Source organism: Cryptomeria japonica, chromosome 9 (assembly GCF_030272615.1).
Source record: "Cryptomeria japonica chromosome 9, Sugi_1.0, whole genome shotgun sequence".
Classification (NCBI taxonomy): Eukaryota; Viridiplantae; Streptophyta; class Pinopsida; order Cupressales; family Cupressaceae; genus Cryptomeria; species Cryptomeria japonica.
This window is the reverse complement of record NC_081413.1, coordinates 604,932,445-604,944,690: the sequence shown is the minus strand read 5'-3', so window position 1 is coordinate 604,944,690 and position 12,246 is coordinate 604,932,445. Positions and strand designations below refer to the sequence as shown.

General features: G+C 33.3%; 1 protein-coding gene across 1 annotated transcript; it reads right to left on the bottom strand.

Moving 5' to 3' along the window:
* Positions 1 to 7,539: 7,539 nt before the first annotated feature.
* Positions 7,540 to 12,018, bottom strand: LOC131042883 (laccase-12-like). Its single transcript, XM_057976245.2, has 6 exons — positions 11,838 to 12,018; positions 11,482 to 11,633; positions 11,165 to 11,409; positions 9,057 to 9,185; positions 7,885 to 8,826; positions 7,540 to 7,798 (listed from the first exon to the last, which is right to left on the bottom strand). Exons 1-6 carry the CDS (start codon positions 11,973 to 11,975, stop codon positions 7,668 to 7,670), a joined length of 1,737 nt encoding a protein of 578 aa, XP_057832228.2. The 5' UTR covers positions 11,976 to 12,018; the 3' UTR covers positions 7,540 to 7,667.
* Between the last annotated feature and the right edge of the window lie 228 nt (positions 12,019 to 12,246).

Sequence of the window (12,246 nt, the reverse complement as noted above, 5' to 3'; positions counted from 1 at the left end):
CGCATCTCGATCTCAATCTACTACGGGGGAAGTTGCTCCTGCTCCTGTGGGATCATCTATTGGTTCCCAGTCAATCAACTTTTGAACAGGTTCTGTAACTGATGCTATTGATGAGCCTAGCAAGCTCTACAGTTCTATGGGCATCGACGTATCTATTGAGAGAGAGATCTGACTCCCCATAGAGATATAGGCATAACAACTCTCAATCCCTATCCATTCATTTAGGATCCCATATGACCCCTTTGGACACTATGTTATCCTATGGGATCATATGGTGTCATCAGAGGAAATATGGGGTCCTAAGGGGCCACACATGTGTTAGAACACATGGGTGGCCCCTTAGGACCCCATATGACCCTTAATGACTCCATATAACCCCTTATGATAGTATATGATCCTATGGGGTCATATGGAGTTAGTAGGGGTCATGCGGTATTATTCTCTTAAGGTATTATTATGGATCATTAAAGTCGTAAGGGATCATTATAGCTAGCAGGGGTCTTAAGGGGTGTTATTGTGTCATATGGGGTCTTATATGTTATACATGTGAGGATGCTAAAATGGGTCAAAATATGTCTTTATATTTAATAAGGGTTCGTTCATGTCTTAATAGTGTCTTACGATGTCCTAGTATGTGTTCAAGTGTCCTATTATGTGTTCAGGTATCCTAGTAAAGTTGTATATATGTGTATGCCACATTTATAAATAATTAACCATTAAAAAACATTTAACCATTAAAATGTTTAACACTACTATATTATTAAACATTAAAAAAATTTAAAGCTAAAATATTATTAAGAATTAAAAAACTAATAAACTAAAAAACTAAAAAAGAATAGAAAATTATTATAAAAAAACTAAATAATTAATATATTACTACTATTGAATTTTGAAAAACACTAAAAAAAAACAAAAAAAACTACCTCCGAAATGCTTCAGGCCAAAACTATTTCCCATTTCTCCTCCTCGCCCACTCAACTCTAAGTCGGTTAGTGCAAAATGAAGGGAAAAGGTTTTTTCATAGTTTATAAAGGGAAAGGGGTTCCTGCTAGAACGCTTTTAGTCAGAACCTCTTTGCCATGCCAGATCCATGTGACTACTACATTGGTTTGATTGGAAGGATTCCAACTGGAACCCTTTCGGCCAGAACCCTTCTGGCTGAATCGCACAGATTAGATGTAGGTGCGACATAGATCCATACTTTCACCAAACACATTTAAGAATGTATGCCTCCACATTAAAGTAATTGCACACACCAACCAAGAAACATTTCTTTATGGTAGTATACATTCAAAGACAAGCATGTTGCAATAGTGAAATACCTTGGTGCAAACATAGGCAAATCAAGACATCATAAAGATATATCAAGTTGTGTTATGCTTGGTGGCTCACGAACAAGTGAAGGTCTCACAAAGGGTAGAAAGGTATGTTATTTTAGGTGAGATTCATGCAAATAGAGATTATAATGCTAGAGAAAACTTTTTGTTTGCTAGGAAGTCTTGATAGAATATTGTAAAAGGGTGCTATAGTAGTACAAACAAGATCATGATGTGTGATCAAAGTGTACAACCAATCCCATGTGGTGTGCATTAAGTGAAACACATTTAGGAATGTGTGACCACATGTTAAAAAGTAATTTATAAGTCAACCAAGAGAAATTTCTTCAAGGTACTATACGTTCAAAGACAAGTGTGTTACAATAATGAAATGCCCCTAAACATAGGAAAATCAAGGCAATATTAAATGTGAATAATAACACATATGGGATCCAATAATTTTGGGTCAACATGCAAAAGACTAAACATCATCCCTAAAAGATAATACAAAACTTCATTAATGACATAAGATGTATAACAAGTAGAAGAATGAAGATACCAATAGAGGATTGTCACAACAAGGCTAGTATTTTCATATCCTTGTGCCAATATAAAAACAAGGGTCATCCAAGGAGAACCTAGTGAATGGAAAGACACCAAGTATAACATCATGGTGAATCACATTACATACAAGAAAACACACAAAGACAAAGAGGTACTATTTTTATGAGCTAATCTATAGAAAAATTTATGTCTCCCAATCTATCTCATCATTATAAAGAGATGGTGCAACAGATGCTAAAGGAGATACAACTAGCATAGTATAAGAAACTATCTTTAGTTTTAAACATGGATAATTCACTAAGAAAGGATCACTATGTGTGTCACTAGTATTTACAGTTAATTCTTTATCAAATATTAGGACAACCCAACTCACTCTCTATAGTTTCCACTATGTCATCTGAATCATCACCAAAATTTATTGTCGTAGGTGCTATAATAGAAGTAAGAGGAGAAAAATCCCTTAGAACTTACAACATCATCTTTTGACAAGGTTGGGAAAGGTAACAATAAACATTAGGAGTGGGTGAAGGTAAGGAAGGTTAAGGAGTGATTGTCAAACCAACATCTAATTACATAGAGGAAGACATTTCTTACGACAAGATGATAACCCACAACATGGCATCTTCGCCAATGTTCTATCATACTATGATTTTTTTGGTTAGTGTTTGAGGCTTCTATCAAAGGATGTTGGGTATCTCTCAATATTGTCTCTTTTTCTTCATTTTATCTAGAAATTTGAAAGTAGGAATAGAAGGAACCTCTAAAGATTTAGAGGAAGGAGGAGGTCTAAATTTGGTCAAGGATTTGTCTTAGATGTTCTAAGGAGAAAAGGGATGGACTAAGATGTGGTTCACTTATTATCTTTGGGGTAGAAAGACTTATTTTGGTATTTAAATAGATGTTGAAGGATCCTTATAGGTAGAATTTAGAGTGGGTCTCAAGGAAATACCTAAGGGTAACTTTGTTATTCTATAGGCCTTAAAAATTTTGTAGGAAAGTAACAAGCTATTCTCATGAGGTCAAATAGGTTGAGGTTGTTGAGGCAAAACATATTCAAGTGAAAATTCTCCACATATAGATGAGGGCTGGCACCCACTATGAAATATAGTATGCATTTTTCCTTCAAATAAGAACTTCAAATACTTATGCACTAGAAAATGAATTTTCTTCATGGAGGTTCAAGCTAAGAATAACTCAACTTCACATGACATTGGTATAATGCCTATGAAATCAAACTAAGATCTTAATTGTCCAAAATTTATTAGGGAACATAAATAGGCTCAACCATAATCATATTGGAGAGCTGAACACTTTGATCAATCTTCCCTATTTGAAAGGTGTAAAGGAATTAAGATGAGCATACACGTGATATAGGCTGAATATGGGTTCTTCCCTAGGTACGAAGGGAGTCTCATGGGTCTAGGTATTCATAAACTAGCGGGGTGATCATTTTTTGAATAATTGTAATGGGTATCCCTCTCACGATTTTGGTTGGGGCTAGAGTTATTGTTCTTTATTTTTTCGACAGCGTGAAGGAAAAATTGAGTTGTCCTTTTGATTTTTTCATTTTTCTCTATGAGAGTCTTGTTGTTTTGTTCCATGAGAGTCCTCACTTCATTGCTCATTTTTTTGCTCATTGTGGATGGCAATTTCTTTCTTTCCTTTTTCAAAGCCCTTTGGCTAGTTTGCATTACTGTTCTCTATCCCTTAGGCTAGTAAGAATGGTGCTCTGAACCCAATTGCAATTTCTCCATCCCGATTTTCCCTAGAATTTGCCCTAAAATCATAATTAGAACAAATTAAGATTAGGATTACATCTTACTAAGTGAATATCTCTTTAAATAACGTGGTCTTGGATTACAATGCTACAATATATATTCAATCATTAGGATTAGACAAGATCACATCATATTCATATACTATTTGGGAGGAAGAGACATGATGAGACTACTTGAAGCCATTTCTACACTAATCCCAAGAGTGGATGTTAGATAGAGCCCTCTTGCTTGCTTAGTGACAAATGCCATCTTGCAGAGATGGGTGGAGGTCACAAGGGGATTTCTTGTCTCTTCTATGTATGTTCCCTTTGGTCCTAGGAGCCATTATGGTCAACTTTAGGATGGGCTACTTACTTAGTCCTCCTATTCCCCTTTTTCTTACACCCTAGGCCCTTCCTACAAGAAGGGTTTTAGATAATCAAGCACAACTTGTACTCTATCATATGAACATATACTGAAGCATTCTCTACTATGCATAAGCAATATGTATACATGTACAAGACATTTTTTAACCTAGAAATGTCAAGTATACCACATAATGTTTCTGGTAATAATAATATGAGGTAACTAGAATTTTTCTATGATGAATTGGAATGGTCTCTTTTGTGATTGTTGCACTCTATCTTATGGAAAATTCTTCTTCTTCTTGTTCAGTCTGCTTGAATGGTTATTTTTTTTTAATGATTCGATGTGATTTAATGATTTGATCTATTTAAATGATTTTATGTTGACCTCCATCCATTATAGTCTCTTCCTTTTATTCCCATTACTCTATTGAGAAGAGATGATCCTTTTGAGGTGACATGTCTCTTCTCTAATTGTTAATTAATTATTTATCTCTTATTTTTTCTAATCAAAACTCTTCATTAAGACTTTAGTTAATTTCTATTTTATTTGATTATTATTGTTATAATGATAAACCTTCATTGATCACTAATCTACATCCTCTAATTCATTTCTTTGTGTTGGCCTCCTTACCTTCTATCTTTTATGTTCATGATAAAAGTTTTTTTTTGAGGTGGTGATATGACACTAATCCTTATTTATCGATCAAAACTTAGAGTATCCAAATCTTCTTTGAAACCTTCTTTTATTGTTGATTACTCTCAATTTTGTAACATTAACCCTAGTTCTTGTGTTGAATTATTCTATCTTATCCAATTGCAACAATTCAATAAAAGTAAAATAATAAATTTGTGTCTAGCTCTTTCAATAGGTCTCAAGTTGGGCTTATTGTTTGTTTCTCGAATGTGAGTTGATATGAATGGGTTTGATTCCAAGTTTGCATATTTAGACTAGTGAACCCATTTACATTCACACACCTTTACATAGAGATACTATAATAATTTGAGGATTGATAAAGAGGGAATGCTTTTGTGTAGAGAAACACTAAACACAATCCTTAGCATCTATGGGATGACACCTAGGCAAAATAAGTTTAATAAATATTGATAACCATACCTTGCAAAAAATATCAAAATCACTAAATATCTAGCAAACTAACAATCTAGTGTTGAAAAAAAATATCGAATCATTCTAGATTAGATCTATGGTTAGTGACATAAAATTAATATAATCAATATGAAAAACAAGTTTAAATTACCATTTTATTAATAAATTTTATTTTTATGTAGAGGCTAATGCCTACTTTCAAATATAGTTTAAACTAAACTATAATTTTTTATGATTTTCCAAATTAAAGTTTTGAGAAAAAAAAATGTACATGTGCATGCCTTTTCAATAAATTGTCATTTGAAATTTAGTTTGCTCTACAATTTTTCTCCTAGTATAAATATTTTACATCAACTTAACCTTAACTTGTACCTTTATCCTACTAAATAATTATTAAAAGAAGAATTTCATAAAAGAAGAAAATAAGTTTAAACAATTCATCCAAAACATCAACATATTGTCAGCAAAAGGAATTTGAGAACACTTATTTTACTAGTTTTTAGGTTTGTTGTACATGTGCATGTTTTTACCTCTTCAAAATTAACAAAAGGGTAACACAAATAGATTTTTACTTAAACAAATTTTATCATGTAAGTATCATAATAAATTATATATTTGATAACCATGAGGAATCTTGAATTTCATATTTTCCACATATTAAATTTATAACCTAGAAGCTCTTCAAAGTTTAACAACAACTACATCTAACTCTAGTTTATAAAAAATATTAACAAATTTTGACCAGTTTATCCCTCTTTACCTTTCACTTATCTAGTACTCTCTATAATTAATCATGCCTTTGCTATCTATTATCTAATAATGAGTTATAGTCTATGGTTCCAAATTATATTTTGTCAAACTTAGTTTTTGGTCTAGAGTTCTCTAGGATTTGTATAGCTCAATATTTGATATCCAACAAGATGTTTCGAAGGATGCAAGCATTGATGAAGTGGAAATAATTATGTAGCATGGGTCCACATATGTTTCTCAAATTTTTTTATGGGTAAGAACTATTAAATTATGTATGATTATGCCAAATAATATCATTTCATGCATTGGAGAATTTTTAGTAGGAGGAGAAATCCACTTAGGATGGTAGTTGACCTTGATGTGGTCCTCCTATTGTGGTTTTTAAAATATCAATGAGATCATTTAAATCTCATATTTACCACGTTAAATAGACGGAATGATAGGAAGAAACACTTCATGGAAAAATAAATTGAATGAACCAAATACATTTTATTTAAAGAGTTTAAACTAGGCTAGAGACAAACAAACATTATTAAGTATGATTTTTGATCTAATAATTATGAATGAATCAACAAAACTTATATCAAATATTTTCACTTGAAAATGAAGCATAGGCTAATGCAATTTAACATGTAGAAATATTGGTTCTTGATGTTGTCAATGTATGAGCTTACAAGAAAATGAAGGTGGCCATGGAGGAGAATTGGGCTTAGTCCCTCTACCAACTAGTAACAAATGGAGTACAATCATTGGCCAACCTGCTATTATCCAACAAAAAAAGAGCACTATAGTGGTACCAACTTTTCATATATTTTATAATGTGGGTGAGTGGTAAGAACATGAGAAAAGATTGGACTATAAGTAACATAGGATAGGTAAGTTTGGTCGATATGATAGGTCAAGTATGTGAATTTACAAAGAGGATACTAGGTTGTTTGGGCTCCCACAAATATTGAAATAGGAGATTGACATATAGCACATTATGATATCGATGCACAAACTCTTAGATATTGTACAAGTGATAAGAATAACCAATATAGTCAACAAGAACAAAGGTAGTAAGTCAAACACATATGTTAAGTTGTATGATTGTGCCTAGCATTAATCAACATTCAAAATGATTCAAAGTAAACACATAGGGAATATGTATAAAAAAAACTCAAGCACCTAAACTGAAATCTACAACATTGAAATGGCATCCTAATATAGATCATATAAGATTTGATGTAAACATATGATCAACAAAAAACAATTAAAAAACAAACAATATGAAACTGTATCAACAAACAACATATACATAATAATAGATAACATGATCCTATTTTTGAAATGTTACAAAATTTATTTAAATCGCGATTTCTCCATTAAAATGTGAAAAATTAACAATCTCCAATTTTCTAGAGCTTCAAATTCTATTTTTCTCTCTACTACAACGTTAGTTATAATCTTTGACTTTACTTGCACAAGATGTTAAATAAACATATCAGTGTCAATTTCTATCCCTTTTAATAAGATTATAACTCCAACCAATTGCTATTAATCAATATTTTAGCATAATGACTAGGTCGGTCCACTGAATTGTCTTTCAAGTGATCTTTTACATTTACATACCTAAATTGTGATTTTTAAATATTTTCTTCCACTGGTTTCTATATAAAAATATATAATATATTCCCCAGTAGTATATAAAAGAATGCACAATAAAAATATTTATATTTAAATTATGTTTAAAAATATTGTAACACTGGATAATAAAAAAAATTATATATCAATTATATCTAGAAATACTGCAACACTGGAACTTGCTTTAGCATTTGGGGAGGTCAACAGGAGGAGGGATCAAACTTTCCAAAGCACTAGGGCCGTTCTTGACAATAAAGACAGTATCCAATCCCCATGTTACATGGTCATCAAAGTGACAATGTACGAACCATGCACCTGCACAAACAGAGAATTGTCCAAACTTCAATTTCAAGCCATATATCATTTCTGGAATCATCAGAGAATTGTCAACTTTTTATTACCTGGATTGCCAGCTTTGAATCTGATAGCGGCCCATCCATTGACCGGAACCCCTACTGTATTTCGTTGAGGTGGATCGACCAGATTGAAAGAGCTCGGATCTGTTTCATTATCATAATTACCAAAACCCTCTCCTACAATATAAAAGTCATACCCATGAATATGCATTGGATGGTTGTCTGCTTGGAAGATATTGGTTCCCTGAAACACAACTTGAACTGTGGCATTATAATCAATGACTTTAACTTTTCTGCCAGAAATTGGCGCCCACAGAGTTTTGGGTACATCGCCGGTATAATTATACACAACTGGAGTGTTGGAAGGAAAGTCGGTGGTAAAGACTCCATTAACGCCGAAGTAATAAGCTTGCAGAATGGCGACATCAGGCAGCACAAAAGATATGTTGTTCATACTCGCAGCCAGTCTGGTATTGTTAGGGCCACCACAATTACCGCCGGTTTCACAAGGGCGTAAACCGAGTCCTACGGTTATGATGCTACTGTCGCTTATGCTTTGGGGAACGTCCACTGGATGCTCCTGTGAAGCCAGGCTTCGTAAGGATCGGGTAAATGTGGTCACTGTTGCAGTGTCATTGTATACTGGAAGGTCAGGGAGGATTGGAGTGGCAGATGAATTAGAGCCCACGTAGCCTAAAATGGCGGTTGTTGTGGTGTTATCAATATTTGCTTCAGATTGAGTAGTGTATACTTTGGCGGCCATATAATATCTGGCTTCGGCTTGATTGGCCGTGAGAAGAACGTCTGTAGTCTGACCAGATGTTAACATCAGTATGTCTGTTGTGTATGGCTTTGTGTAGGAGGCATCCACAGATACCACTGTAAGATTGTGTGATGCAATCTTGAAAAAGAGGTGATTATTGACTGCAGCATTTACGATACGAAGTAGGTAGGTTTTTCCGTGTTCTACAGGGAAATTTGTTGTTCCTGCATATACCAGATTTCATTATTAACGATTGCAGTCTTGATTTTGACTAGTGAGAAACGGAATTGAGCGAGCCTTGGTTATATTCAAAGCGTCCATTTCTGGATTTAACTGTGTAGAGTTATTCATTTTAAATCGATTGAGTCTTACTAATGGGCTACCATTCACCTAGAATCGAATAGTTGTACCCAATTGAATCCCAAACCTTTTCCAACAAAAAGGAAAGTGTTACCTGAGGTTGAGCAGTTATAGAGGTCTCCTGGCTGTCCATTTACAGTGAAACCGTCTGAAACATTCGGTGCACCTCCACTCAGTTTTGCTTCCTCTTCGACTTCGATGGGATCACTGTTCCACCACTCCCCTGTTCAATTTGATTATTTAAGTCAAGCAATCAGAGTCATTATGAAATGCAAGGGCAATCCAGTGTGAACCCACAAGAGAAAGTCTAAAAGATGGAAAACTTGAATCATAATCACATTTAGTATTCAAAATCAGTCGCTCTCTACAGATAAGGAATACCACATAAAACTAAGTCCTCCAGCTTTCTAGATTTCAATATACCATTGTTAGTTTTGAAGTTAACGCGACATAGATTACTCTCTCAATAAAATATTAAATATTGAGGTGGAAATTACATTTGAAGGAATGGGAAGGGATAGGACTATTTTATTTTGACAATAATGGAGAGGATCTTGTGGTGGTGGGGGTCTTAGATTTAGGACAGTAGTTGGGTCAATTATTCTTTTAATGGGGTGCAGTAAGTTTATTAGTAGAGACAAAAAGTATCATGTCAATATTTATCTTCTAAAAGATTCCAAAAAATTTGAAAAAACAACCAATCATGTGATGTCACATCAACACACCAATAAACATCACTTAGTGAGCAACTATGGGTCTTACTTCTTTTTGAGACCATTTTTGACACCTTGGTAAAAAAGGCATCTGATTTGGCATCATATTTGACCATGTGAACTTGGAAACCCATTTTTTAAGTAGGAGACTTCACAACTAAGTAGTTGTAGAAAATTAAAACAAAATAAAATATTTAAGATAAATTTTGGCCATAGCCCACACCACCATAGGGCTCTCTCCCCTAGAATTAAATTATTTCTTGTAAAAGAATAAGAAATTTAGATGTTTATATTTAATTGTTATTTTTAGATAGATTTGTGAATTTAAATTGATTTGACAAGTGGGATTTGTCCTTTAACTCATAGATCTTGATCCGAATTATGGATTCGGATGACAACACTTGAGTGAGAACATGCAGTATTGTAAATTCTGTTTACAAGAACAAGAAAGCATAGAATTGAAGCAAGCCAAAAAGTATTGTATTCAATTCGAAAATCCAACATATAGTAGTCCAAGGGATTCCAAGGGTCACCAAAAACTCCTTGAGAATCGAAAAACCAATAGTCATATCAGGTTCAGGTTTATTTACATAATAAAACTAAAACTATGTAATTTTTCAAAAAACTATATAAAATTTGTCCTAACTTTAACTAGGCATAACTTTCTGCACATGACTCAAAATTACGAGCCGTTTAACTCGTTAGAAAGGTCTTCTAATCAGATCTATACTTGATTGTGTACTTTTTGCTTTCTAATTTACTATAGTCTCTATTTATTACTAAGTTGTCAAAGATTGAGATATTTAAAAATATCTTAAAGAAGTTGCTTGATTTCCAAAGGTAAGTTTTCTTAGGTGAACTCTCTAGAAAGTCCAACTTAAAAATAATGTCGAGAATTAACATATAGTAAGAAAACATACAAATGTCTTATACACAATTTATAAATAATTTTGCATCTCAATAATTAATTTTTTTGAAATATTCAAGAAATGTTCATATTTAGAATATCATAATTAATTTAATTAACAAGTTTTGATTAAATTGACATGAAAAGGGCCTCTTAGATGAATCTTACAAAAAGTGGAATTCATCAAAAACAACAAAATTAATTTAATTAACAAATTTTGATTAAATTGACAAGAAAAGGGTCTCTTAAATGAATCTTATACGGAATAGAATTGATCAAAAATAACAAAAAGACAATAAAACAATATTCAAAATAAAAGTAATAAAATTAAAAAAATCATTGCTTAAAAGTACTATAAATTTGAGACGTCCTTTAATCAATTTTAAAAGATAGGTTGGACAAATAAAAATATTAAATATGTTAACTATTCAAACTGATCTTTACTCATATTTCTATAGAAAATTCAAATTTACTAAAATAAATAGAAATCTTGAACAGACCCCCATAAGAAAGGTTAGAACTGCTGATTCTTCTATGAAGCTTCAAAAAATTATCTTGCATACAGTTCTTCTTTTCCATTACCTAAAACTATAGGAATCTCAGCATCGGGTTGGGTAAATGGATAAGAGCTGCCATTCTTCGGAAGGATGATCATTGCTCCATGAACTGTTGCACGGAGCCATGAAACATGGGCATGCCACCACAACGTTCCTTCCTGTCCAATAATGGTGAACGTGTAAGTAAATTTACCCCCTGGTTGTATCGGGCACTGTGTAATGTAACCTGGTCCATCAGCCCACCCTGTGCGAATCTGTCTCACTCCATGCCTGAAAAACAAGTTCTTCTTAATATGTTTTGTATCATCAATGGAATTGACAGTCTACAAGAGCTATATTTACCAGTGGATAGTGGCGTTGTGCTTGGCCCTGTTATAAACTGTAACATGAAGTGTGTCGCCATTTCGGACATGCAGAGTTGGACCTGGAAGCTGACCATTCACTGTGATAATGTTATATGTCTTACACAGTCCAGTAACATTTGTGGATTCAAGCTGTGCAAATAGAAGAAAAAATAAAAAATTGCGTTAGATCTTTTAAATAGAAACATGGGTTGGACTGCGTTTGTGTATACAGCCCTGCCCTGGATTCTTCATATAATCAATGAATGAAAATCAGTATGTGCAAGGAACTATCAAATTCTTCCTTATATTATAATCGAGTTTTGCAAAAGCACACTTGTATAAACATCTACTTACAACGAATGTGTGGGTGTGTAGGTCTGCGCATGCAAGAGAATCAAATAAGAAAATGAATGTAAACAGCAATACCATAAACCTTGCCGAGTATTGTTTTGACATCATTAATGAATTAGAAACACCTAAAGTGCTGCTCATATTAATCTGCAAATCAAGCTCAAACTCTTCCAATATGGAAAGCTTAATCTTAAACTTAGTATGTCAAGACTGCTTGCTTAGTCGAGTGGTATATATAGAACAAAAATGAAGAAGTGGTAGATAGAAATAGTACGTTGTCGAATAGGAAACACTCAAACTAATGTCATACCTGAAGAGTAGGATAAATGAACGGAATTGTAGATCATTTGGTAGAAACATAATTTTCAATAATTTTAACTGTTATTTGATACGGCAAGCACAGTAACACGAG

Excerpts from the sequence above, each read along its gene's own strand:
- LOC131042883 (XM_057976245.2), bottom strand. The coding sequence starts at position 11,975 with ATGAGCAGCACTTTAGGTGTTTCTAATTCATTAATGATGTCAAAACAA. Across the intron at positions 11,634-11,837 it reads TACACACCCACACATTCGTT|CTTGAATCCACAAATGTTAC; the intron begins GTAAGTAGATGT and ends CTATTTGCACAG. Across the intron at positions 8,827-9,056 it reads CTATAACTGCTCAACCTCAG|GAACAACAAATTTCCCTGTA; the intron begins GTAACACTTTCC and ends TGGTATATGCAG.